The sequence below is a fragment of the Aphanomyces astaci genome, assembly GCF_000520075.1.
Source record: "Aphanomyces astaci strain APO3 unplaced genomic scaffold supercont1.47, whole genome shotgun sequence".
Taxonomy (NCBI): Eukaryota; Oomycota; class Saprolegniomycetes; order Saprolegniales; family Verrucalvaceae; genus Aphanomyces; species Aphanomyces astaci.
Genome location: NW_009798310.1, coordinates 318,013 through 340,583, shown reverse-complemented (window position 1 = coordinate 340,583; position 22,571 = coordinate 318,013). Strand labels below are relative to the sequence as shown.

General features: G+C 48.8%; 7 protein-coding genes across 11 annotated transcripts; 4 read left to right on the top strand and 3 right to left on the bottom strand.

Moving 5' to 3' along the window:
* Nucleotides 1-101: 101 nt before the first annotated feature.
* H257_13330 (hypothetical protein) lies at nucleotides 102-3,896 on the bottom strand. The gene is made up of 9 exons (XM_009840814.1): nucleotides 3,152-3,896; nucleotides 2,839-3,053; nucleotides 2,454-2,777; nucleotides 2,316-2,366; nucleotides 2,132-2,261; nucleotides 1,928-2,055; nucleotides 1,814-1,856; nucleotides 974-1,624; nucleotides 102-880 (listed from the first exon to the last, which is right to left on the bottom strand). Exons 1-9 carry the CDS (start codon nucleotides 3,783-3,785, stop codon nucleotides 201-203), a joined length of 2,856 nt encoding a protein of 951 aa, XP_009839116.1. The 5' UTR covers nucleotides 3,786-3,896; the 3' UTR covers nucleotides 102-200.
* An 878-nt stretch (nucleotides 3,897-4,774) lies between these two features.
* On the top strand, nucleotides 4,775-7,012 carry H257_13329. Of its 2 annotated transcripts, XM_009840813.1 has the most exons (9): nucleotides 4,775-5,076; nucleotides 5,121-5,214; nucleotides 5,257-5,351; nucleotides 5,409-5,497; nucleotides 5,643-5,703; nucleotides 5,817-5,853; nucleotides 5,976-6,281; nucleotides 6,453-6,723; nucleotides 6,831-7,012. In XM_009840813.1, the coding sequence occupies exons 1-9, from the start codon at nucleotides 4,787-4,789 to the stop codon at nucleotides 6,923-6,925; spliced, it is 1,338 nt and encodes a 445-aa protein (XP_009839115.1). In that variant the 5' UTR covers nucleotides 4,775-4,786; the 3' UTR covers nucleotides 6,926-7,012. The 2 variants fall into 2 exon arrangements, with proteins under 2 accessions (XP_009839115.1, XP_009839114.1); XM_009840812.1 differs by having other exon boundaries at nucleotides 5,976-6,723.
* Nucleotides 7,013-7,797: 785 nt separating this feature from the next.
* On the bottom strand, nucleotides 7,798-11,579 carry H257_13328 (the record flags this gene model as incomplete). Of its 2 annotated transcripts, XM_009840810.1 has the most annotated exons (6): nucleotides 7,798-8,423; nucleotides 8,482-8,646; nucleotides 9,174-9,320; nucleotides 9,548-10,502; nucleotides 10,934-11,204; nucleotides 11,253-11,579. In XM_009840810.1, 6 exons carry the CDS (start codon nucleotides 11,563-11,565, stop codon nucleotides 7,953-7,955), a joined length of 2,322 nt encoding a protein of 773 aa, XP_009839112.1. In that variant the 3' UTR covers nucleotides 7,798-7,952. The 2 variants fall into 2 exon arrangements, with proteins under 2 accessions (XP_009839112.1, XP_009839113.1); XM_009840811.1 differs by having other exon boundaries at nucleotides 10,934-11,567.
* Nucleotides 11,580-12,254: 675 nt separating this feature from the next.
* On the bottom strand, nucleotides 12,255-13,417 carry H257_13327. 2 transcript variants are annotated; one of them, XM_009840809.1, is made up of 3 exons: nucleotides 12,966-13,417; nucleotides 12,689-12,888; nucleotides 12,255-12,635 (listed from the first exon to the last, which is right to left on the bottom strand). In XM_009840809.1, the coding sequence occupies exons 1-3, from the start codon at nucleotides 13,347-13,349 to the stop codon at nucleotides 12,332-12,334; spliced, it is 888 nt and encodes a 295-aa protein (XP_009839111.1). In that variant the 5' UTR covers nucleotides 13,350-13,417; the 3' UTR covers nucleotides 12,255-12,331. The 2 variants fall into 2 exon arrangements, with proteins under 2 accessions (XP_009839111.1, XP_009839110.1); XM_009840808.1 differs by having other exon boundaries at nucleotides 12,255-12,888.
* A 1,107-nt stretch (nucleotides 13,418-14,524) lies between these two features.
* On the top strand, nucleotides 14,525-17,404 carry H257_13326. 2 transcript variants are annotated; one of them, XM_009840807.1, is made up of 4 exons: nucleotides 14,525-15,240; nucleotides 15,287-15,549; nucleotides 16,114-16,531; nucleotides 16,904-17,404. In XM_009840807.1, the coding sequence occupies exons 1-4, from the start codon at nucleotides 14,565-14,567 to the stop codon at nucleotides 17,329-17,331; spliced, it is 1,785 nt and encodes a 594-aa protein (XP_009839109.1). In that variant the 5' UTR covers nucleotides 14,525-14,564; the 3' UTR covers nucleotides 17,332-17,404. The 2 variants fall into 2 exon arrangements, with proteins under 2 accessions (XP_009839109.1, XP_009839108.1); XM_009840806.1 differs by having other exon boundaries at nucleotides 16,114-17,404.
* A 576-nt stretch (nucleotides 17,405-17,980) lies between these two features.
* H257_13325 (hypothetical protein) lies at nucleotides 17,981-18,840 on the top strand. The gene is made up of 2 exons (XM_009840805.1): nucleotides 17,981-18,383; nucleotides 18,442-18,840. Exons 1-2 carry the CDS (start codon nucleotides 18,146-18,148, stop codon nucleotides 18,798-18,800), a joined length of 597 nt encoding a protein of 198 aa, XP_009839107.1. The 5' UTR covers nucleotides 17,981-18,145; the 3' UTR covers nucleotides 18,801-18,840.
* A 1,652-nt stretch (nucleotides 18,841-20,492) lies between these two features.
* H257_13324 (hypothetical protein) lies at nucleotides 20,493-22,270 on the top strand (the record flags this gene model as incomplete). The annotated part of the gene is made up of 1 exon (XM_009840804.1): nucleotides 20,493-22,270. A coding segment is annotated over one exon (1,660 nt), but the record flags the coding sequence as incomplete, so codon positions are not given.
* Nucleotides 22,271-22,571: the final 301 nt, after the last annotated feature.

Below are 22,571 nucleotides of genomic sequence, written 5' to 3'. Positions count from 1 at the left end.
ATTGTACGGCACCCATATTTATTGGGCGTTACAGTATTTCTCAAAATTGTGGATGTAGGAGCACAATGAAGTCGGAATTCACAGACTGTGACCCCAAATGATGCAGCAAAAAGTAAACGATAATTAGATCGAATTTAAGCCAATCAGAATTGAGTCGGATGAGATGTCCGACTTTATTCGATCACAACACAACCAATGGGTTAGTTGTGTTTGTGTGAGTTGTGTTGCTTTCGCTTGGTGGATGGCATCCGTGACGAAGAAGGTGCTTGAGTCGTCGGCACGAGGAGGTTGTACGCGCCAGGCCCGGGGGTGCTTCCTCGTCCGGCGTGCAGTCGTTTGCTGATCACGCGACTAAAGTCGTCGCCCGAGGCCAGCTTGACGGCCACCGGCTTCCGAAACACCAGCGCCATGGCCTTTTCAGGGTAAATGGCACTCGATTCGACCGTGGTGAGGGGCACTTGCTTGGGGGCCGTGGATCCGAACGGCACGCGTCCTCGCCATGGTTTGTCCCCACTGTCGTCTTCGGTCTGGTTGTTGGTAGCCAACGTACTAGGGGGAACTCCAGCTTTGGCTAGCACGTCGTACGCCCCTGGACCGGGGGTAACCGACACTTGCACGGTTCGAAATCGCTTTCCCACCCCAAACGCTCGTAAGAGGCGCGTTGTCGCAGATTTTTCCACGCGACTTGAGACGTCAGTTGGTTTGTTGCTTGTCGAGATGGGGGGAGGGGGGTGGGTATTGTCGGAAGGTGCAAGCCCATTGGTGGCCAGTGGGGGGGGTACTGCTGCGACTGAACCAGTCTTGGCTCGAAACCGTGGCGTGTGGCTAAACGTGGTGGTCGGGGGGCGTTTCGTACGGGCCCGCTTCCATTCCAACAGTCCTACGACCATCATCATGTGACACATTGAGAATCAAACATAAGCATGTCGACCATCACACGTCGACTTGCATCTCGTATACATCAGGAGGGTACCTTGAATAGGTTTCGGTGGCCCAAGTGGTTTCCCGGTTGATTTCGTAGAGGGTCGACTTGGCAGATTCGACGGAGGGGGGAGTCGAGAGGGGGGGGTCAGAGATGCAGTCTTGTTCGCGTTAGTGTTGGTATTCGACGAATTATGCATGGACGTGTTGGTTTTCGAGTGATCGATGGTCGGCCGCTTGGCGATCTTTGTCGACGCCATGATGTGTAGAAACCGAGCAACATGGCTCGGGATGTTGAGTGTGTCCGTGGGCTCGGCCACCGTGAACGACCATTTCTCAGTAACTTGGTTGCCGCGGTGGTGGTGGTGTTTGCCGGGGGAAGTGGAAGGTTTCTTCTTGGCGTGCAGCGATTTAAACATCCCCACGGCTTTCTTGGCTTTGACCATGTTCGGGTCGTCCCCTTCGAAAGCATTGGTCGTCCGCAGCACCAGCAGCGTGTGGTTCTCCGTCGCAAACACGGAAAGGGCATGCATGTGAAGGGCCACGGCGCCCCCCGGCGTCCGCATCGACTTGGCGTCCACTTGAACCGGAATGGGCTGGCAATTCAGCCCCGTCGTCGACTTGAGCCCGAGCTGACCCGCACTGTTGCCCCCCCAGCAGTAAACGTTGTCCAGGGAGTCCACCACCACCGTGTGGGACCGCCCTACACATGGCAACTCAAAAAATATACACCTAATCCTTTCGGGGTTGCAAAGGTAGTAGTACTAGACAACAAGTACGCAGTGTAATGTATATTAGTAGTACTAGTAAGCTATAATGCACTACTAAAACAATCAAGCAGTGTCCAAGTGGATGCCATGAAGAGAGAGGGAGTTAGTTATAGTGACAGTACCAGACGTGACGAATCGAGCTGTGACAGCAGGCCCCCCCGCGTCCTACATATATATATTAATATACTCGTGGTAAATGGTGGAAATATGAATGTTTCGGTGTGTTAGTTGTGTACCGTTGCAATCAGGACGCGCACGGGGGTGGGTGAATCTGCCAACGCGTCACCGCCCAACTGCCCCGCATCCCCCCGACCCCATGCAAACACTTGACCAGTCGTGTCGATTACGACCGTGTGATGCAGTCCTATGCAACACATCGTATACATTCTCGTCGTGAAATATATTATACAAGTAGGGAGTAAAGTAGCTTCGGAACCTACCGCAGGTGGCTTGCTTGATGGCGGTGACGTTAACGTTGTCGTAGAAATACTCGACACGTTTGGGCGTCCATTCGCTGTCGCATGTGCCATGCCCCAGTTGACCGTACGCTCCATGGCCCCAACTAAACAACTAGTGTACGGATGAGCTATCCATCCCAATACTTTCCAGCCTCATCACACTTACTTCGCCCGTTTGGGTGACGCAGCAGCTATGTTCCGGGCCTGCCACCATTTCCTACAAGAAATTGTGATTTTTACAACCTAAATACTTGCACAGAGGACGACTAAAATCACATGTTCAAGCGCAAGTAAAATAACGTACCCGAATGGGCGGAAAGGTGATACCCGCGGCGGTGTGAAACACACTGACCAGTGTCGGCGTGTCCTGGTCAGAATCGGAGCCCGTGCCCAGACGGCCGTTGCTGCCATCCCCAAACCCCAGGAGCACCTGTTTAAGTACGTGCATGTGCTTGACTAGCACCAGCGTGTGCCGGTCGCCACAGCTGACGTCGCTGAAAAAAGTGTCGGTGGGGGCCCCCGAGACAGCGGAACCGGGCTCGGGGGGTAGGTGATTTAGATCGATTGAAGGTGGCCACGTTCCCTGAGTCACCGCTTTGTCCTTGCACTGTGTGAACCCCCAACGCACCTAATGATCATATGGCATAAGGTTGTTTAGCCAGTTGCATACCAACAAATATGTGTAGTACCTGCGTAGGCGTCGAGATGATGCCAGATGCTGGAAGGCACCCAAGCCCCAATCGACCGTAGGAAGCATCCCCGACCATGAACAACGCCCCTGTATCCGACACAAACCCCCCGTGGGCACTCCCGCACGACATCTTAACAATGCGAATCGACTGGAGCGCTTGTACTAACGTCGGGCGCATCAACGCTTCCGAGTGGCCATGGCCCAACTGACCGACTACTCACAACGATTTCGACAACAAACATGAGTTTACACGACAAAGTAACGTAACCATTGATACGAACACAAACAGCATCATCGTCGGACGTATTTACCCGTGTTGTTACCCCACGTGTACACGAGATGGTTTTGCATGAGCGCAGCGCCCCATTCGACGCCGCTGGCCACTTTCAGGACACTCAGTCCCGACGGAAACAGCGATGTGAGGTCCACGGACGGCGGCTTTCCGTGACCCGAAATATACGGACTGTCCCCCACGAGGTAGATTTTGAAATGTAGCAGCATGTTGGGGGGCGCCTTGGACGAGTCTCGTCGATTGTCGTCGCCATTCGTATTTGGGGAAGAGTCGACGTCGGACGGTTTGCGGAGCAGCGTGGCCACGGACCTCGACGACGACATCTGGCGCGAGAGTCCCCTATCCCCCCCGTTATGGAGATTGGCCCTGGATTGAAACGGCGACGTCAGCGACGAAGACGAGATGTTGTGCAGCGTGGAATTGTGCATGCCCACGACCACAGTGCTGGGCACGGGTTGCTGTTTGTTGCGTTTTGGTTTGAGTAGCAGCTGGGACGATGACACACTGCGGCCCAGGGACGTTTTGCGCCGGGGGAACAAGTTGGTTTTCATTGGGTTGGCTCCGTCAACGACGATTGGCTGCGCGGCAAAATCATCCGTGTCGCCCGCTGCATAGTTGTCGCCTTCGTCCTGGCTGGACGGCCCACGGAGCATCAAAAAAGCAGTTTCACCAGACAGTTACCACATATGCACCAAGGCCCCTAGAGAACATTCCAACAGTAGCATGTTTCCAGTGCATGGTATTGCAAAGTCACAATAATCTTGGCGATGGATGAGTTGTGGGTATTCCGCAACATTAAGCTGCTGCGAGTATTTGAAATTTAATACGTGCTGGCAACTACTAGTATAGTGTACTGTCGTACAGTTTGCCCTAAACTCAGGGCGTATCCTGTATTCCCAGGTCGCCATTTGCAGGATAAAAGAGTACGCTGGATTCTAGAACGTATACAGTACCAGTCAGTATAAATGTAAATGGCGCGATCGCTAGACTTTGAGTGAGCAAAATGAACCCTCGGAACACAAGTGTGTTGTGATGCTGCTATTGAAATAACTAATACAGGGCCGATTAACTCCATTAGGACCGTCAAAACACATTGACGCTGATTATTTATCAAAGCACCTGTTATTGCTGTACTAGCGTTGGATGGATCAGGTATATTGTCCTTTATGATGAATCGCCAAATCTATCGATCGATTCTTTGTACTGAAGTTTTGTATGTAAAAAAATGTCCTGTGGTGATTGATATCACACTAATTGAAGTCATACAGTAATTTGACGTTGATGATGGTTTCCTGCAATCTGATTGGCTAAATCCTTCTGTTGATGATTCACATTGGTTGCGTCGATTCATTCTCCATGTCGCTCCAATTTAGCATAAACAATAACACTTTAGCAATCGTGTCCGCAGCAGTCTTGCCATCGAAAGGAGTAACTTACAGTACTAACGTTAACGTTACTATTAACGTTATTAACGTTAATAGCATTTTTTTAAACCGAAAGGGCGTTTCAAAATACGACCAAACACACAATTCAATCATTTAGCCAATCCGATTTATGAAAGTAGTTTTATTATCCAATCATATTCTTCCTGACTTCTCGAACGTTCGCGTCGTTATCCGAAACAAACCACACATCCGCATAACTTCATTTTGACATGTTCCGCGTCCGAGTTGCTTCGACGGAGATCGCCGTGCCGCTACCGCCAGACGCGTCCTTAACGGCTGGCTTCGTCAAGCAATTCGTCATGGAATCTAATCTGGAGATAGATGTGCTGCCAAGCCAGCTGCGTCTGATTGTCAAGGGAAAGATCCTAGCGGATGACGACGTGGTCGACGCCACCCAGACGGCGGCGGCGCCCGCGGTGATACACATCCTCCCATCCGAGCACGAGATTCAAAACATGCTAGCGCGAGAAGCCGAGGCCAAACGCATCCACGACATTCGGTAGCTATTCTAAGTGGACGATGACTGATCAACCGCTTACTCAGAGCAACGCGGCACGTCGTCAGCATCCAAGCACGCAATGAGCACCTGTCCGCCCGAGCGCATGCCAGCATCACGTACAAATTCCGCGACATCGAAGTACATTCATTTCCCATATTCATCGTTAACCTCCATGTGTAGACATTACCCGGCCTTCCCAACGAACCCACCGCGCGCAACATACTGGTCTCGTTAGCTAGTGATCCTGGCATCCTCGCTGTGCTGGCCCATCACAAGTAACGATTATTCCACGGCACGTGGACGAAGGGTACTTAAGAGGATGGTGTACCTAGATGGCAAGTCGGTGCACTGGTCGAAATGTACCCTGACGGCAAAGTTGGTGTCGACCCCGTCTGTGTGCTTGGTCTGAACGAGAACAAGGGTATATATAGCAAATCAATATATATCCACTCATATATACATATATCCTTAGTATCTACATATATATATATATATTGATACTAAGTATATATATATATATATTGATGTTGTGACAACGATAAAATGGAATATCATGTATCTTGTAGGACAACGCATTCGACTTCGCCTTCGTACAGACGACTTGCTTGGCTTTCGCAAATTCCTCACGTACGTTACGATTCTATATATATATATATATTACTAGTAGATTTAATACCTTGAATTGGTCCATTGATAGCTCTAATTATCGCATGCTCGAAATATATTAATCTTAATCGTAGGATCAAGCAAGTTTTGTTCCACGAACTTAGCCACAATGCACGTACTACTCTCCGTGTTTTCACCATGGCGAATATATATATGACTATTGTATCAAGATATATATATATATATCACTACTGTATCAAGATATATATATCTGCCTATTTTATCAAGAATAGGAAGTAAGCGACCACAACAATGATTTCTACCAGCTCATGCGCCAAGTGGAAACCGAGTGCAATGCCGTGCCCATGACTCGGTCGTCGGCCCTTGTCCAATCAAGTCGACGCCCTACCGCCTCTCCTGTGCTGCCACGTCATACTATGGTGCCGCCTGCCAGTTTGAACCCACCCCCTGGTTCCCCAACTCGACCAATCCCAGCTCATGTCGACAACTTCAAGCATGCCCCGACTTCGTCAGATGAGCTCACGCCACCGCCGCCACTTGCTGGTTCAGCGCCTTCCCCTGTCCAGTTGGCTCCATTGGTACAATCTAAGAAAACAACCAAATCTGTGTTGTTTGTCCATAGTATTTCCTATACTCGTTTCTGCGTTTTCGTTCACATTTGACCTATTTTTCGTGTTTTTTACAATATTTTCTCAACCATATATATATATATATATTCATATATTCAAGGTATGATGGGGTTTCTTTAGGCAGAGTGGGATGCCATGGCGCTGGCGATGGGGGGCGAGCGGGTGCAGCAGGTGCACGCCGCCGTCCATGGCCTTCGCACGGCGTTGCTAAGCCACTCCCAACCACCACAAGCAACGATCTCGACGCTCATGACGTTGCTAAGCAACATCCTCACCAACCCCACGGACCCCAAGTACAAATCTATCCGGAAGGACAACCCCCGCTTTATCCGTACTGTTGGCAGCATCGTCGCGTCCCACGCGTTCCTCCAAAGTGTTGGTTTTGACGAACGTACTGTATATATATATATATATATATATATATATTATCTGTATATATATATTATCTGTATATATATATATATTATAAGCATGAAATGGACGGATTTGCGGTTGTAGAAGCAACGCACTGGACGTTGCTGCGAAACGACCCAGGGCTGCTTTGGCTGGGCAAGAGTGCGCTGGAAGCGTTGCTGGTCGTGCCCAGCGACTGATAAAGTCACCCTTAGCAATGTGTGGATACACATTTTGAATATACTAGCCAACGGATATAATAGAATGTTTATTGTGTTATGACGTCATAATATATATATATATCCTCGTCACAGACTTTATGCGAGAAGGGTCCAGGCTGTCCTGTTCCCATTGTGGGCTACGCCTTAACAACACCCCAACAACGACCAAATACGCTATTCTTGCAACTCTTCTCTTAGTAATATGTACTATTAGGAGTAATTTAATATCCATTGTTACTGATACTAGAATTGGTATTGTTTTTACTATTAATACATAGTAGGAGTGTGAAAACTATACTAATAGTAGTACTAGCTAGTATTCAATAGAGCTTGGGGAATCTATAGCTAATCAGCTAGTACTACTATACCACGACTCTGGAATTCATGGATGACATAACTTAGTACGATGAGCTGCCGCCTCATTTTAGATAAAATTCCAAGGCCGAGTCAGGATAAAATGGCTGTTTTTTAACGTAAAATTGCCGAATTCGAAATATTCGATTTTATGCCTCCGAATGCCACCAAAGTTCCAAATATAATGCCACCATTTCCTTGAGATTGAATATGGAGGTTTGGGTTCACGTTGTGAAGTCTTGCATTTCAATGTTGGACATCGAATAATAATAATACTAATCCAGAGACGTCTTTGTAGATATTTCATTTCTCGATTTTGTCATGGAATATGAGACTTTGGCAAAATATTAAAAAATTTTGCAGAAAAACACTTCGTATGGTCTAATTGTATGGGGTGGGTCGCATCCAGCCCTAAAAACAATACTAAAACTCCATCATAGAACAATAATTTTTTAATAAAATTAAAAAAATAACAACACCATACAAATGTACCTATTCCTCGAAACAATATAATATGAACAATATTTTTTTCATAAAATTAAAAAAATAACAACACCATACAAATGTACCTATTACTACGACACAATATAATATGTAAACATGATGTTTCAACCTTACAACAGCCGATAAGGCCACTTCTGTGACATCGTTTTTATCTGGTCACTGTCAGGTACTTGTCGAGGGAAGTCGCGATCGCAGTGTCGCAGGGCGCATTCTGATTGGTCAGTCTGTGGCGGATATGGGCCAAGATTGGATGCAGCGGCACCCCCAGCGCCATGAGCACGTTCTCAAAGTACCCCATGTCACATGCGAGTTGAGCGGCGCCAGTGGCACTAAACCGAGGGATTTGGAGGATTTGACCAGTCAAGACGGCCATCGCACCCGACGCCATCACGACCGTCCATCGGTCCACAAACGACGACGTCGCTGATTGGCTCATCCAGTCGTCATTTACAGGGGTATTTGGAAAAAATGTGGTGGCGACGGCTGTCCACGCGTCGTTGCTAAGCAACTCGACGTGGTGGGACGCTGCCACAGCATTTGGCAGGCCGCTCGTTTCTGCAAACAGCTCCAGCTGCGGCAGCAACGACAGCAAGATGTCGGCGACCCCCGTCACATAATCCTATGCAAAGTCGAGGAAATCCTTTATATTGATTGCCAGTAATATACAATTAGTATACCTGTGGCAGCATGCTAAACGACGGCAATGCATCCGTGGCTTCGGGCTGGATCCAAATTTCTAGCGTCGGGAGCGGCCGTAACAGCGCTTGGATGGGGGTCATCACGGACGCATACAGTAACTGCTGTACCACCTTTGTCCAGTGTTCCAACAAGTGGCCGAAAAGCTAAAATATATATAAAATAAATATTGTCGATTTGATACAAATTTGGCGAGGGGTGCAATCGAATAATCGCGCGCAAACCGATCCACAATCGATCGGATTGATTGAATTTCATTGAGAAGGTTTTGATTGGCTAATAATTTTGAGCTCATCTGAGGTAGCCAATCAAATCGATTTAAATTCCACCCAGAAACCACGCCACAACAGGAAAAATTTCACTCGAAAGCACAATATTGTGAATTCGGTATAAATCAATATTGAATCACGCGGGAGTTCTGATTGGTAGAATCTACTTGTCCTTTCAGCCAATCAAAAAACCCATTCAAAATTGGAGTAGCCAATCATAGCGTCGATGATTCGTGATTCGATTTGATGGGGGTCTGGACATTTGTACCGAATCCACAATATACATAGCCCGTTGATTTTTAAAAATAATATATGTTATTATTCATGGATTTAATTACATAAAACCCATACACTCGTAGCTTATAACGCAATATTGGAGTAGATGGTACGTGTAATATTATTACCGGTTTGTAAGTCAGCGAATGGGCCAGAGTTGCCATGTCGTGGTATTTTGAAGCATTGCTGCGCCACCACTGCATCATAACTGCCTTGGGCAACGTCGCAACGTTTCTGCAATCATCCACCGAAAACGGTGGCACAGAGTCCGAGTCCTACAAATAGAATAATACCATATATCCATGAGCATAATATAATACATAGCACTAAAACCCATACAACTCTATATTATTGACAAACAAAAGCCATTTGAAAGGAGACCAACGACAGTTTAAATTCGATCCATCAAATATATGCAAATATATATATCTACAATCCATTGGAAATGAAAAAAATAAAACGCATCTATGTATAGATCAATAATAGATCAATAATATATTACCTCGAGGATCCACGCGTTTAAACAAGTTTGGACGCGGGGTCCCCATCGCGATTGCATGGCTTCGGCTTGCGTTAAAACCAATCCGGTGGTTTTAACCAAGTTTAACGCGTCGTGGAACCGTTCCCAATCCATAAGAGAAGGGTCGGTTATACTAGTCGACGAGTTTGACGTAGTTTTGTCCAAATCGAGTTTAACCTGGTGCACCAATGCCAACTCGAACTCGGTGACAGTGTCCGTGATGGCCGCGACGACAGCGGGCAAGAGCGCGCCAAGTGCAAACGACAGCCCAAACTGCACGCGCACTTCAAGTGCCTCCCACAGCCCCGTGAAGGCTTCTTCAACCAGTGCGGCAAAGTCGGCGTCAACGGGACCGCTTTTGGGCACCACCAATTCGCGCACTTGAAGTGCCAGCACTTCACTGCGTTCGACCGTCGCAAACGACTCAAACAACGGCCAGTATGGTTCAAATATGACTTGGACTATCGCTGGGGCGAGCACAGGGCTGTGGTTCTCCGCCACGTCACCATAGTTTGTCAGCAACGACTGGGCAAACCGACACGATTGGTCAAACCAAGCGCACACGTTGTGCACATTGATGCACGAACTCAACGCGCACGGCTGCAGCGTTGCTTGGAGCAACGACAGCCACACAGATGGACCCGTCTCATGCCCAAACACTAGACCTATTGTAAGCCACTCACGACCTAGAAAGGCGGCGACGTCAGCGTAAAAGTCGGACAAATTCAACGGTCGTGGGCCCGTCTCAAGGGATAGCCACAGCCGATGGATGGCTGCCGGACGAACTGCCGCGTACTGGCCACTCACGACGTCGGCGCGGTCAAGACATTTGAAAATGGTGAGAATTTCAGCCACTCTCTCGACGTCCACGGTGCTTGGGCGGTTGAGTTGGTCGAGTAACGCTGGTAAGACGAGGCGTTCGATGTCCCCGAGGAGTCTATTATAGATATATTATATATACATGGTTGTAAGTGTACAATAGAAAATAGAATGAAATGGATACATGTATATATATATTACTACATATATATATATATATATATATATATATATATGTATACAGGAACACGTGGTTCACGAGATTCCCAAGTCCATACTGTTAATATACAGTTCATAAAGTCGTAGTAACACCACGTGAGTTGGTCATAATATTGGGGGGATAACCTTCAAATAGAATATGAATAGACCACAATTATATATAATTGTTTTGCAGTGTGATTTTTGCCAATCGGATATATGATATATATATATATACAATATGCCAAATCGAATATATATAAAATATGCCAAATCGGATATATATTTAATATATATCACATCACACGGCACAACCACTTGGAAAAGTCAAGTGGTAGGAAGTAACGTTACCTCGCCATCGTAGCTTGTCGTTCAGGCGCGCCTGGCATTGGCGCCAAGATGCGCAAGCTCTTGTGCATGGCTGTTAAATGCGTGGCAAGTGATGGCAAAGATGTCGGTGCGATCGAAGACACGGACTCGGAGACGAGTTGACCAACGACGCGGCTGTGTTGCGTCCACGCCGCACTTTCCTCGAGGGCATGGATGCATGCTTGCATGCGCTGCTTGGCTTCGTGAAGGAGGATGAGAGACGGGCTAGTGGCGACAGCACGTGCAGTCGTCGCTACACGGGGTCGAGTTGAGCCCTGACAAGGTAAGTTATGAGTTGTACCATCGCTGCCATCGGGGAGGTCGGCCACGGAATCGGGGAAGGTCGTGACGCTTTGGAGATTCAGTCGCAAGCCCTCGGTTTTAATCGCCAGGAGCTGGACATGCGTGTCGAACGACGGGAACGATTCGAGCTGGTGTTGCAACGTCGCACTCAGTTCCTGCGATAACACATGCAGCTGCGGCAGCAACCGCTCGCTCACTCCCCCAGAGTTGTTGCTCTCCACGGCGTCGCCGCGGGTGTTTGCATCTACCCATGCATACACGTCGGAGACATCGTCACCAAGCTCCACGAGAGTCAACACTGCCGAGTCCATCACCAAGTGCGAAATGCATCTTCTAAGGAGTATCCGGATAAGCAGTTAATTCTCCGGATACACTAGCTACAGTACCGGTATACCGTCCATCTGCACATTGGGGGTGGATTTATCGAACGAGAGTTATACGGATAACAGCGAGACTTATTGGAGCTCCAGAGATAAAACTCATTTTCCCCACCCATCAGATTTATTCCCCATTCACATACACAGGTCGACAAGCTGCTAGACATAAGTGCGGCAACAAATAGAACCCTCATGACGTCTACCCGTGCAATCGAGAAATCTATCAAATCATTGCGCATGCCGCCGTTCGACGCCACAATGACAGTATCTCACTCGTCTAAGGAGCAGGTTGATAAAATAGTCATGTATTTTGTGTGATGGAACTTCATTTCACTATACCGGTGAGATTAGTGCATATGAATTTTAACCTTAACGTTAACGTTACTATGAATCCGGATAGCACTCATCCATCAGGATAAATCGAGGTGAAAAAGTCCTAACGCTACTCTAACGTTAATAATACTTCGAGGGGTCAGATTTATGTTGGGATTTGTTCACAGACCCATATAAAACCAACCGGTCGGAGTCGTGGTCCTATATCTAAGGGTTAGGTATCCGTATAAATCTGAGCTTCAACTCTCCGACGGAAGGAGACGTCGAAACCACGATCATCACTGACATGTCTCGTCATTTACGCCATTGCTTGCCTTACAGCTCGTCATTCAACTGCACTTGATAAATAGTACGCTAGTTATTATCTTCAAGCAGGCGGCAGATGCTGCTTGAGGTACGCCGCGATCTCTGCATGTCCGTTGGCTTCGGCGCGGGCTCGACCCATCGCCGTCCCGCCTTCGGTGCGGTGCATGTGTAGGAATTTCACAATGTTGAAATGTCCATTCTGTGCCGCGCCATCCATCGCTTGCGTGGTGCAGCCTTGGGTGCTGTGGGCGTGGAGAAATCTCACAACTTCGAAATGTCCGTTCGTCGCGGCCAAGTCAAACGCTTGTCGTCCGCTCGTGCCTTGTCGTTCGTTTGCAAACAAAAACTCGACCACGTCCAAGAACCTGCCCAAAATTACACGTGAAAAATATGCCAAGTACAGGTACGTTGTATGTACCCCAGTTGCGCCGCGCGAACCAGCGTGTACGAGGTGCAGCCCTCGGACCGATTCGATTGCAAATAGCCGACGATCGCCATGTGCTTTTGCACCACGGCGTTATGCATGGCAAACACGGTGCACCCTTCGTTGCGGTGTTCGTGTAAGAATTGCACTACCTTCAAATGCCCTCGTTTTGCAGCCCCGTTCATTGCCCATACCTAGACACTTCCATGAGCCAAGTCTGTCGCATGAGAGAGAGAAACGCGAAGGCAGATGGGTGTATATATACACGTACAGAACACGGGGTATGCGTGTGGCGGTGGAGCCACTCCACCATGTCCAAGTGCCCGTTCGACGCGGCCGCGTCCATCCCAGCACAAGTCACGACTTGACTGGACCGGCGAGCATGACACACTTGCACGAGGTTCAACTCGCCCTTGGACGCCGCGAAGTCCAGTGCGCTCAGCGTCGTCACTGCCGTCTGGTACGTGGTTTGAATGTACGTGTACAGTTCCCAAGGCACACCCGAGGCGAAACTCGCGACAAGCCGCACCATGTGGGGGTCTGTCAGCACGGCGACGATGGGGATAGAAGCACTGGGACGACGAGGCATCTTCGTCGAGCGTGTGGGTGGCGACTTGGTGACTGCTGGCTGGACGCTGACATGGAGGTCATCCATGACTGGCGGGTGCAACCGTCGGAAAGAATAATCGAAAAATTCGATTTCTTCGGTATTTGGCACCCCGCCGACAAATTGCAACTGCCGCCGTTGCACAGCAACATTGGCGGAAACACCTGCGCAAAAGAAGACACCACGTCACAGAAGTGGGATTTGGTGTACTCTACTTACTACTATTAATAGTACTACGCAGTACTAGTACGAGTTAGTAGTATACTACTACTATTAATAGTAGTATTATAGTAGTAGCATGCACCTTCACACGAGAGGTTAGGGGTTTCAAATTGGACCAATCCCCGTGGCCTATTACCCAACCAATCGATCGATTCCATTGCACTGATTTTTCTACAGTATGTAAAACTCGTCCAATGCCACACTAATTTCAGTCACACACTAATTCTATGTTGGATTCGTCGAAGAGTGGATTTGATTGGCCACTGATTGGTCTTCTGCGTTTTGATTGGTTCAATCAATTGTTCGCCATTCAAATCGAACATTTATATTGCTTTGGTATTTATTTCAAATCCAATATGTCGCCAAGATATGTACAATCCGGAAATAGCGTTACCTGTGCAATTGCATGTTCAACGTCGATGGCATAAAAGGTATTTTTGTTATTGGAGAAAGGATACTGGGAATAACATTTCGCAAAGAATCAAAGAAGCCAATCACATGAGCCCAATATCAAACAAGTGTTGCTTGTCCTGGAGGACTGACTGTGAATTCTCTCTCGTGCATTCGATGTTGATACAGTGATAGATGTATACAGTACGCTTGCATACAACTACATACCTTGCCCCCCCCAGATGCTTCTTGATCAGACAACTGGCTCGGTGCAATGACAACAACACGTTAAACTACCAAAAAACGTCGGTTGCCACCACTCCCACATACTTGTATATTGCCACCTACAGCCTCTAGAGTTACGACGTAGTACAGTACTGCCGTCGGCGTGGATATCCTAGCCCCGGCTTGCCACCTATTGTGAACCACGTACATGTCCCAAGCCCAAGTCCTGCTTAGTCCAACTTTTGTTCATGCGCTCTACACTCCACCAATCACAGACGTCCATTTGGACGAGCCAGGTAAAAAACGCGTTTTTAGGTAAGGGCCAGACAACGTCTCGACTAAGTGCGGTATAGACTTCTTCGCATGACCCGGCAAAGTACGTATTTCACGCCCCGCCCATCACAATCAAGTGACGTCGACCTACACATGGCAGCGACGGCGGCGGCGGCGAAGAAGTCTTCCTTCCCGCTCCCAGCGGGGCACTTCAAGTGCCCTCCCTTGTCGCAGCAAGAGTTCGCACATCTCATGGCGCTCGGGAAGGAGTCTTCTCGTGCGTTTATCCAGCAGTCTGAGCACCTCAGGGACTATTCGTGGCAAGAACTAGGAAAGAAGAACCAAATCGTGCTGTTCAAGGGTGTCAAGGCAGGGTCGTCATCGCCCTTTCTGGTGTTGCGCGCGGTGGGAGAAGTCGCGGGCTCCCTGGAAGAAGTGGCGGCGATGCATCAACTCGGCACGCCCGACACGCTCCAGCAGTTTCTCGACGAGAGCGACGACATCCTGGATCTACATACCCTCTACGACATCACGGCGGATACCCGAGCCATGTCGTCGAGGTACCTCACATCGACGCTGCAGGTGGCGGTGCGGTGGATGGTGATGAAGGTGCCGACGGCCGCGACTGCGTTCATGCATCCGCGGGACTTTTGCTACTTGGAGACGCAGGATTACTTTACCGACGGCAAAGGACGACGCGGGTGGGCAATCTCCATGGACTCGATGGCCATGGACGCATGTTGTCCGGCCTTTCCGGCCCACGCAAGCTGCGTCGTGCGCGGGAAGCTCCGGGCGTCCGGGTACACGTTTGTCGAGAGCGAGACTCAAGGTACACACACATTTGCCTCCCCTCGTCGGTACTAACCTTTGCCTAGGCATGCTGCATGCCTCGCACTGGTTCCAAGTCGACTTCCACGGCAAAGTCCCCGTGTGGATCCAGAACCTGATTCTTAAAGGCCGCGTCCACCGCATGATCCACTTCAACACGCGCATGCACGAGCAGCGTCTCAAAAAGGTCGACCTCCTCGCCGAGTTTGACGTCCGGCGCACGAGTCAGTCCCATCGGACCAACTGCTTCATCTGCCGCAAAAAGTTCCGCCTCCTCTCGCGCAAAATCACATGTCGAAAATGTGGCGAAGTATGTTTGCTTTTTGAATGCACCTGCTTTGGGAGGTTATTTGGAATCAACAAAAACCCTCCAGAATTGATAGTTTATTGAGAGATTCCGTTCATATGGGCATTCCATCGCTTTGTATCCTAGTCGTGTCATATTTGGTGCTTTGTGTCTATATCCTACTATAATTGTTTGCCATGGATATATATATATATATGATTGATTTGGTACGAATTTCCAACACCCCCCCGTGTCCATGTTGGCTAAACCGATGACGAATCGCTCTGATTGGTCAATCTGAAAATGCATGTCGCTGATTGGCTACGCTAATTGTTTCTTATGCTTTCTGTGAAATGGGGAAAAACCCATGTAAACAACATTCCCGGCGAGATTAGTAGTCCTCTAGGGATCTTTGTGACTGCAACACTACAATCTCAACCTTTTTAGCCAATCAAATTGCAACCTTCATTCTTTATAGCCAATCATACTCCGTTTCTCGATTAGTTGGCGATTTCATCAAACTTCCAAAATAGGCACATTTGACTGAAAAGCGCAATATATATAAATATATTTTTTCTTCGTACATAGGTGATATGCTCAAACTGCCAACACACATGGGACCTCGTCCGCAGCGACAAGAAGCGCAAGGTGTCCATCTGCTCCATGTGCACGTCCTCTCTCCGCTCCCCTCTGCCGCCATCATCATCTTCTGCGCCCACAGACGCGACCCATCTCCGCATGCCCCGTCTCGCACGGCACTACTCGTACGATGAGTTCATGCACACGCGGCCGGGGCTGCGTAAGCTCAAGTCCAACTCTGTGGATTTTACCCACTGCGACTACAACGTTGAGGACGACCCTGGGTACATGTCGTCTGTGGCCGTCGACTTGGACGCGCTGCTCGACTCGCCGCGGGATCCGGCGGCGATCGATGCGCGGTGGGGCGACGTGGAGGCCGCCGTCGAGGAAGAATGTGTTGATTTTAAACCCAATTTGTTTCGAAAAGGTACTTGCCCATTTTGTTTATTATTATTCGTATGTGCGCTTGCTTACTTGATATATGTATGTATATTGCGTTAGTGGTTGGGTATTTCCACAGCAGATGCGTATTAATATTTAAAAAATATTAAAGCGAAGGGGAGACTATTCATAGGATGGGTTGTTCTAGTATTATAATACTGTATGTGCGTGGGGCACAGAAAAAAGGTTGTGTAGTAATATTAATATTATTTATTTTTAATACCATGGTTTTAGGTATCTTCGGGTGTGATGTGCTAGTGTTTTGACGGTTGGTCGGTTGTTTTTTTTATGTGTGTTTTTGTATGGATGAGTCGGCGGCGGCAATATCTGTTCGATATATATATATATATATTTGTAGGATTTTGCATGAATTGCCAAAAGCAGCACGACGCGACCGACGACGGATCTATCCGGCAGACGAAAACGTTCAAGAAAATTCACTTGGCGCCATCTGCGCACGCAGCCAACGCCGAGTTCAACCCGATGGCGCTGCCTGAAAACTCGGAATTGTCGGCGGAGCTGCGCAAATCGCGCGCCGACTCGATGGACTCTGTCGTGAGTCTGCGCAGTCGGCTCAACTCGGAGGACCTGATGGACGACCACTTTCTCAAAACCCACGGCGTGCACGCCATGATGAAAGACCTCATGCACGAGTACGGATCGGACTCTGCCGCTAGTCTCAACCCCACGGTGCTCGAAGCCAAGCTGCTGGGGCTGCAAGCTCAGCTGGAGCAGCTGCAGCTAGACAAGGCCAGGTTCAAAAAGGACACGGTGGTTCGCGTCTAGCACGATGAAGACGGTGTCGTGTACTAGTATTTAAACGAGCAAACCAGAATATCAAACATCGACGCTACACCTATTTTAGTGTTATTTACGAGGGCGGGGGGGGGTTGTATATACTAGTATTTATATATTGGCAAGTTGATTCGGATTTTTATACTCGGGGGTACTCACAGTCAATCGAAAAAAGGTCGCAGCATCAAATCGACCAATTAAAACACAGAACACTGTCAAATGACCAATCAAACAGTACAGTACACCTATAATATTGAATTGGGAATGGGTCGTCTGCCAAGTATTGCATACAAAATTCAGTACAAAAAATCGACTGAAGGATTTGGCGAATTACCACAAGTATCGACATCTTGGTTGAAAACAAAATAACATCATAACGTTACAGTAACGTTAGGATTGATGCACATTTGAATTTGAAGTATCGATCGACCAATCAAATCATATTACACGTATGAAATGGCCAATCAAACCCCAAGGATGATGCTGACTTCGTCAATCAGGATGCTTGGAGTTGACCTTCTATTGAAATGGCAATATGCGAATGGTTTTGCCATTCGAGGAATTGTTTAGCAACTTGAACAAAAAGAAACGTGTTCTGCAGCAAGAAAAATGGAGTCGTGGAGCTAAAACCCAAGTTTTTGGTGGTTGGAATGTTATCCGGATGTTTGGCTATTATATATCCGCTTCGATTTTTTGGTGCCAACGCCAACAACTGCCGGCAACGGTCGAGCCACCCACAGTGTCGATGGAAGGTTAAAGTAGTCCCCGACGAACGAAGGTCTTCCGAGTGGATGGGGCCACTGAGATGGTGTCATCTTTGCTTTTACAAGGAACTTCAAACATGACGTCGACCCACAAGCACGCCAGGCGACCGAGCCACGGGATCCCAAGCCCAATGGCGTTCCTCTCACCCTCCGAATTGAAGGCGTCGCTATCGATCCAAGTGCCTTGCGCCACACATACCGTGGACGCTCGATGGGGCTGCGACGAACCTCCCTCGGAAGAGTTGTGCCAAGAGTACAAACCGAACGTGTTTCGCAAAGGTATGGACTTGCTTCGTGTTGCATCGTTGGTTCCGTCGTTGAACCCACAGTGCCATAGGTTTCTGCATGAACTGCCAAAAGCGTCACGACGTGTCCGACGATGGCCACGTGGCATCGACCAAGTCGTTTGTGAGGATCCACTCGCCAGCGACGTCGCCGCATGCTGCCCGAGCGGAATTGAATCCGTTGGCAGAACACTCGAACCTGTCAGTGGCCCTCACCCAAGCGCGAGAGGACGCCCTCATGCGGCTCCATGCCAAAGACGAGCTAAAGCACCTGTCCAAGCAGCTGGAGGCGCTGCGTCGAGATTTAGAGGCAGCACCGAACACGAATGCCCTCGAGTGTAAACTGCAAGAGCTAGACGTGTTCGAGAAGCAGTTGGTAGCCAACGTGGGTCGTGCATCCCCACAGTCATAACAAGGTGGCATCCATCCATCATATACGAATTGGTTGTTCGATTTGGTGTACGCTTATACTGAAACTGTCAGGCCTCGGGTTGCTGTACGGTACAGTATGTGCATGTACACTTGTCAACTACTAGTACAGTACTAGGAAGCGCTAAGATAATACTCGGAGCATCGATTCACATTATTATTATTGCCGCCAGGGACTGTACTACGGTAGTAGTCGGGAAGTTACTAACTTACTTAAGTTACGTTCATGTCAAAGTTTGGAGGTAACGTACAATATACGAAGTAAGCTGAAGTAAGTATACATGCACAATGTATGAATGAATGCTGTGTGACGATGAGTTACTGAGTTACTACATGGTACAGCTGTAGTACATACTAACGTACTAGTACTACAGTAGTACTGTACTCCATAGCACTACAAATTCGAAATGAACGACATGCTGGCGAGAAGATGCAAGTCCAGTACTCAATGTACTGTAGAGTACTGTACCACTAGTAGTACACTACCCCTTCAAGCCACGGTTCTAGTGTCGGCCCTCACGGAGGAATGTCTTTAAAATGATACTGTAATCCAAACTCAATTACAACCACGGTACCACGCTGTACCTAGTACAGTAGCACTCACCCAAGTGAACTGTACTGGTAGTTCGGGTACAGTAACTGACTCGTACCTACGGTATGGGTGGTCAGCATTTTGCCTCTCGTTCGGTGTTCAGGTCGACTTGTCAGCCGAGCAAGTAAGGTTTCACCGTGAGGTCTGACAAAAACTTGGTCACTCTTTGTTCTGTGGGATCTTACTACTGTAGGCGCGGCCAACGCACAGTTCGCGGCGCTCGATGTCGCTTGCAAAAGATTGTCGGAAATGCATCATCTTTCTTTCCGCGAGACATGTGTTACTGCTCTCTTACAGCCTACACGTATGTGCTCCAATACAAAGCAGTAAAATGGACTATATTGTTCGTATGTTCTGAAACATGATAGAAACATCACTTGATTTGAGTATGCTCATGTTGCTTGAATTCTCCGTTCTTTTCATGTGACAATGACATCGTCTCCCGTGGCATGACGATCTTGGCGAGATAATAACTCACCGGTACGTTTTGATAAACTACTAGTATTAATACTAACGTTAACGTTAGTACGTACTGTATTAGACTCACGATATTAGCATTCTACAGGACTTGTAAGTAGTAAGTACTACGCAGTATGTGCAGTCCGCAAAGGTCACGACTGCCCGGATAATTTCACCTTGTTTTCAAATACTACAGTAGTACTACAGTAGTACTAGTAGTTCAGTGTAAATGTTACGCATCATCCACTAGGCCGTCCTGGTGAGGTATGTTTGTCCCCAGCTGATCAAGGTGTCATGTCCCCCCAGTTGCATCCATCACCTTCTTCGAGCGCATTCGTCGACTTCACACTCCATGTCGACGCCGTGCAAGGACCATCACGCGTCCCCATCCACGATGGACGCCCGCCGCTCCACAGGTCCCCGAAGGGACATGAACGTAGCAAAGCCTCCTGGGTTGGTGCTGTACAATCCGTCGTGTCCAACGTCGCTGCCGACCACCACCCCCCACCCGCCCAACTACTTTGCCGAACGTCGTTCGACGGCCACCACAATGGACGGACGCCGAAGCTACGGCGACGTGCCGTACGCATTACAAATGGACACCAGCAGTTCCGTGAGCGACTCGATGATCCTCAAAGAAGACTTTGCGGCCGCCGTCGGCAGCAGCACCATCCTCGAAGAAGGTGCGCTGGTCCCCGGTGGCGCGTTAAACTTGTGGTCCAAGGAAGCGTTCGCGTTGTATTCGCAGTACGCAGCCATCGGAATCATCTATGGCATGCTGCCCCAGCTGGCTTACCCTGTCTACGCCGTCTACTTGCAACTAGAAGGGTACCAAGTGAGTTCGTACAGCATCCTCGTCAACTTGGCGTGGTCGTTCAAGATATTCTTTGGGATGGCATCGGACTGTGTGCCCATCGGGGGGTACCGCCGCAAGCCGTGGATGCTTATCGGGTGGACCATTTGCTTTGCGAATTGCCTGTTTATGGCTTTGAACCCGTTTGGCCGACCCTACTGCGACCCCCAAGTGAACGACGCAGACGCCATGAACAAGTGCCTCAATCGAAAGGCCAACCGCGGCGGGTACGTTCCCAACGAAGACGCGCACTCGAACCTGTACATGTTTATCCTTCCGTCCATGCTTGCGAGTATGGGGTACGTCATGTCTGCCTGTGCCAGCGACGCCATGGTAGTTCAGTACGCCCAGCGGGAACCCATGGCCACGCGCGGCCGCATCCAAACGGCTATTTACGTGGTCAGGACGATAGCTACGATTGTATCGCAGCTACTCGTGGGCATTTGCCTCAATAGCCGCGAATACGGCGGCGAGTTTTCGTTTTCACTGCCCATGAACGTCATCTACGCGTTCTTGTGTGTGCCGTGTATCCTGGTGTGCGCTGCGACAGTGTTTGGCATCCACGAGTACAAGACGGAGCGCGTGCCGTTTTTAAAGTACATGGACGGTCTGTGGTCGTTGGTTCAGAAGCAAGCGATGTGGCAGATCATGGCGTTCCGATTTCTCAGCAACGTGTTCCAAGGATTCAGCTCCACCGCCATCCCGTCCATGTCGTCCGCCTGGGTCAAGCTATGGCCCATCGTGGACTCGATGACCACCGCCGTGGGCTCGCTCATCTTTGCCGCCATCATGTCTCTGGTTGGCAAGTACGGGCTCCATTGGAACTGGCGGTGGACCATCGCTGTGTCCACGCTTTGTCTCATATTTCTCGATTCCCTCGTGTACATGCTCACAATCTGGGACGTGTGCCGCAACCAGTGGTTCTTCACCGGCGTCGTCTTGGCCGACAACATCCCCAGTGGCGTCCGGTTCATCGTGTCCATCTTTTGTGCCGTGGAAATCGCCGACTTGGGCAACGAAGGCACGGTGTATGGCCTCGTAACGACTGTCAACAACCTCGCGAGTCCCGTCGCGGGGGTGCTGTACAAGTGGATCAACGCGTACTTCAAGGTCACGCTAAACGACATCAAGACCGACACGACCGAGGTGCGGTGGCACGTCACGTATACGTTTTGGATTGCCTATGGCATGAAGATCCTGTCCCTGGCATGGCTGGTGCTGCTGCCGCCACAGAAAGCCCACCTCCAGCGCCTGAAAAAGTACGGCGTCAAGAGTCCATTGGCCGGCGTCCTCTGCATCTGTCTGTTCTTGTCGTTTCTTGTGTTCTCCGTGGTCACCAACTTGATGTCGATCTTCCCGTCCACGAGGTGCCACCGAATCGCAGGCGGCAAGGGGTGCAAGCCAGAATTTACAGACACATGTGTATGTTGAGCGCGATGGATGGCCATATGTGGGAGTGCATGTCGTTTGGTAGACTGGGATGGAACGTTTCTCGCAGTTGTGTATGTTAATCGAAATATTAGTATTTTAATACTAATATTTAAAATAGTACGTACAGTAGGCCTCTGGACCAATTACACAGTGTTTGCTCAAATAGTGCAATATATTGGAATCATATCGAGATATTTCGCATTTTGTGCCTTAACTGACGATATATATACGATAAAATTATTTACTGACTCTTTGGCTGAAGGATTGACAACTACAGCAGTGATCAAGAAACCTCGTAATTTACTCATCTACTTGTCAAATATGAAGTTACTGATCAAATACGTAAATATAGAGGTATATTTCCATCACCCTTGGACTCAAATTCTCGTTGGCTGTAAATTTTTCGCGTCAATCACAAC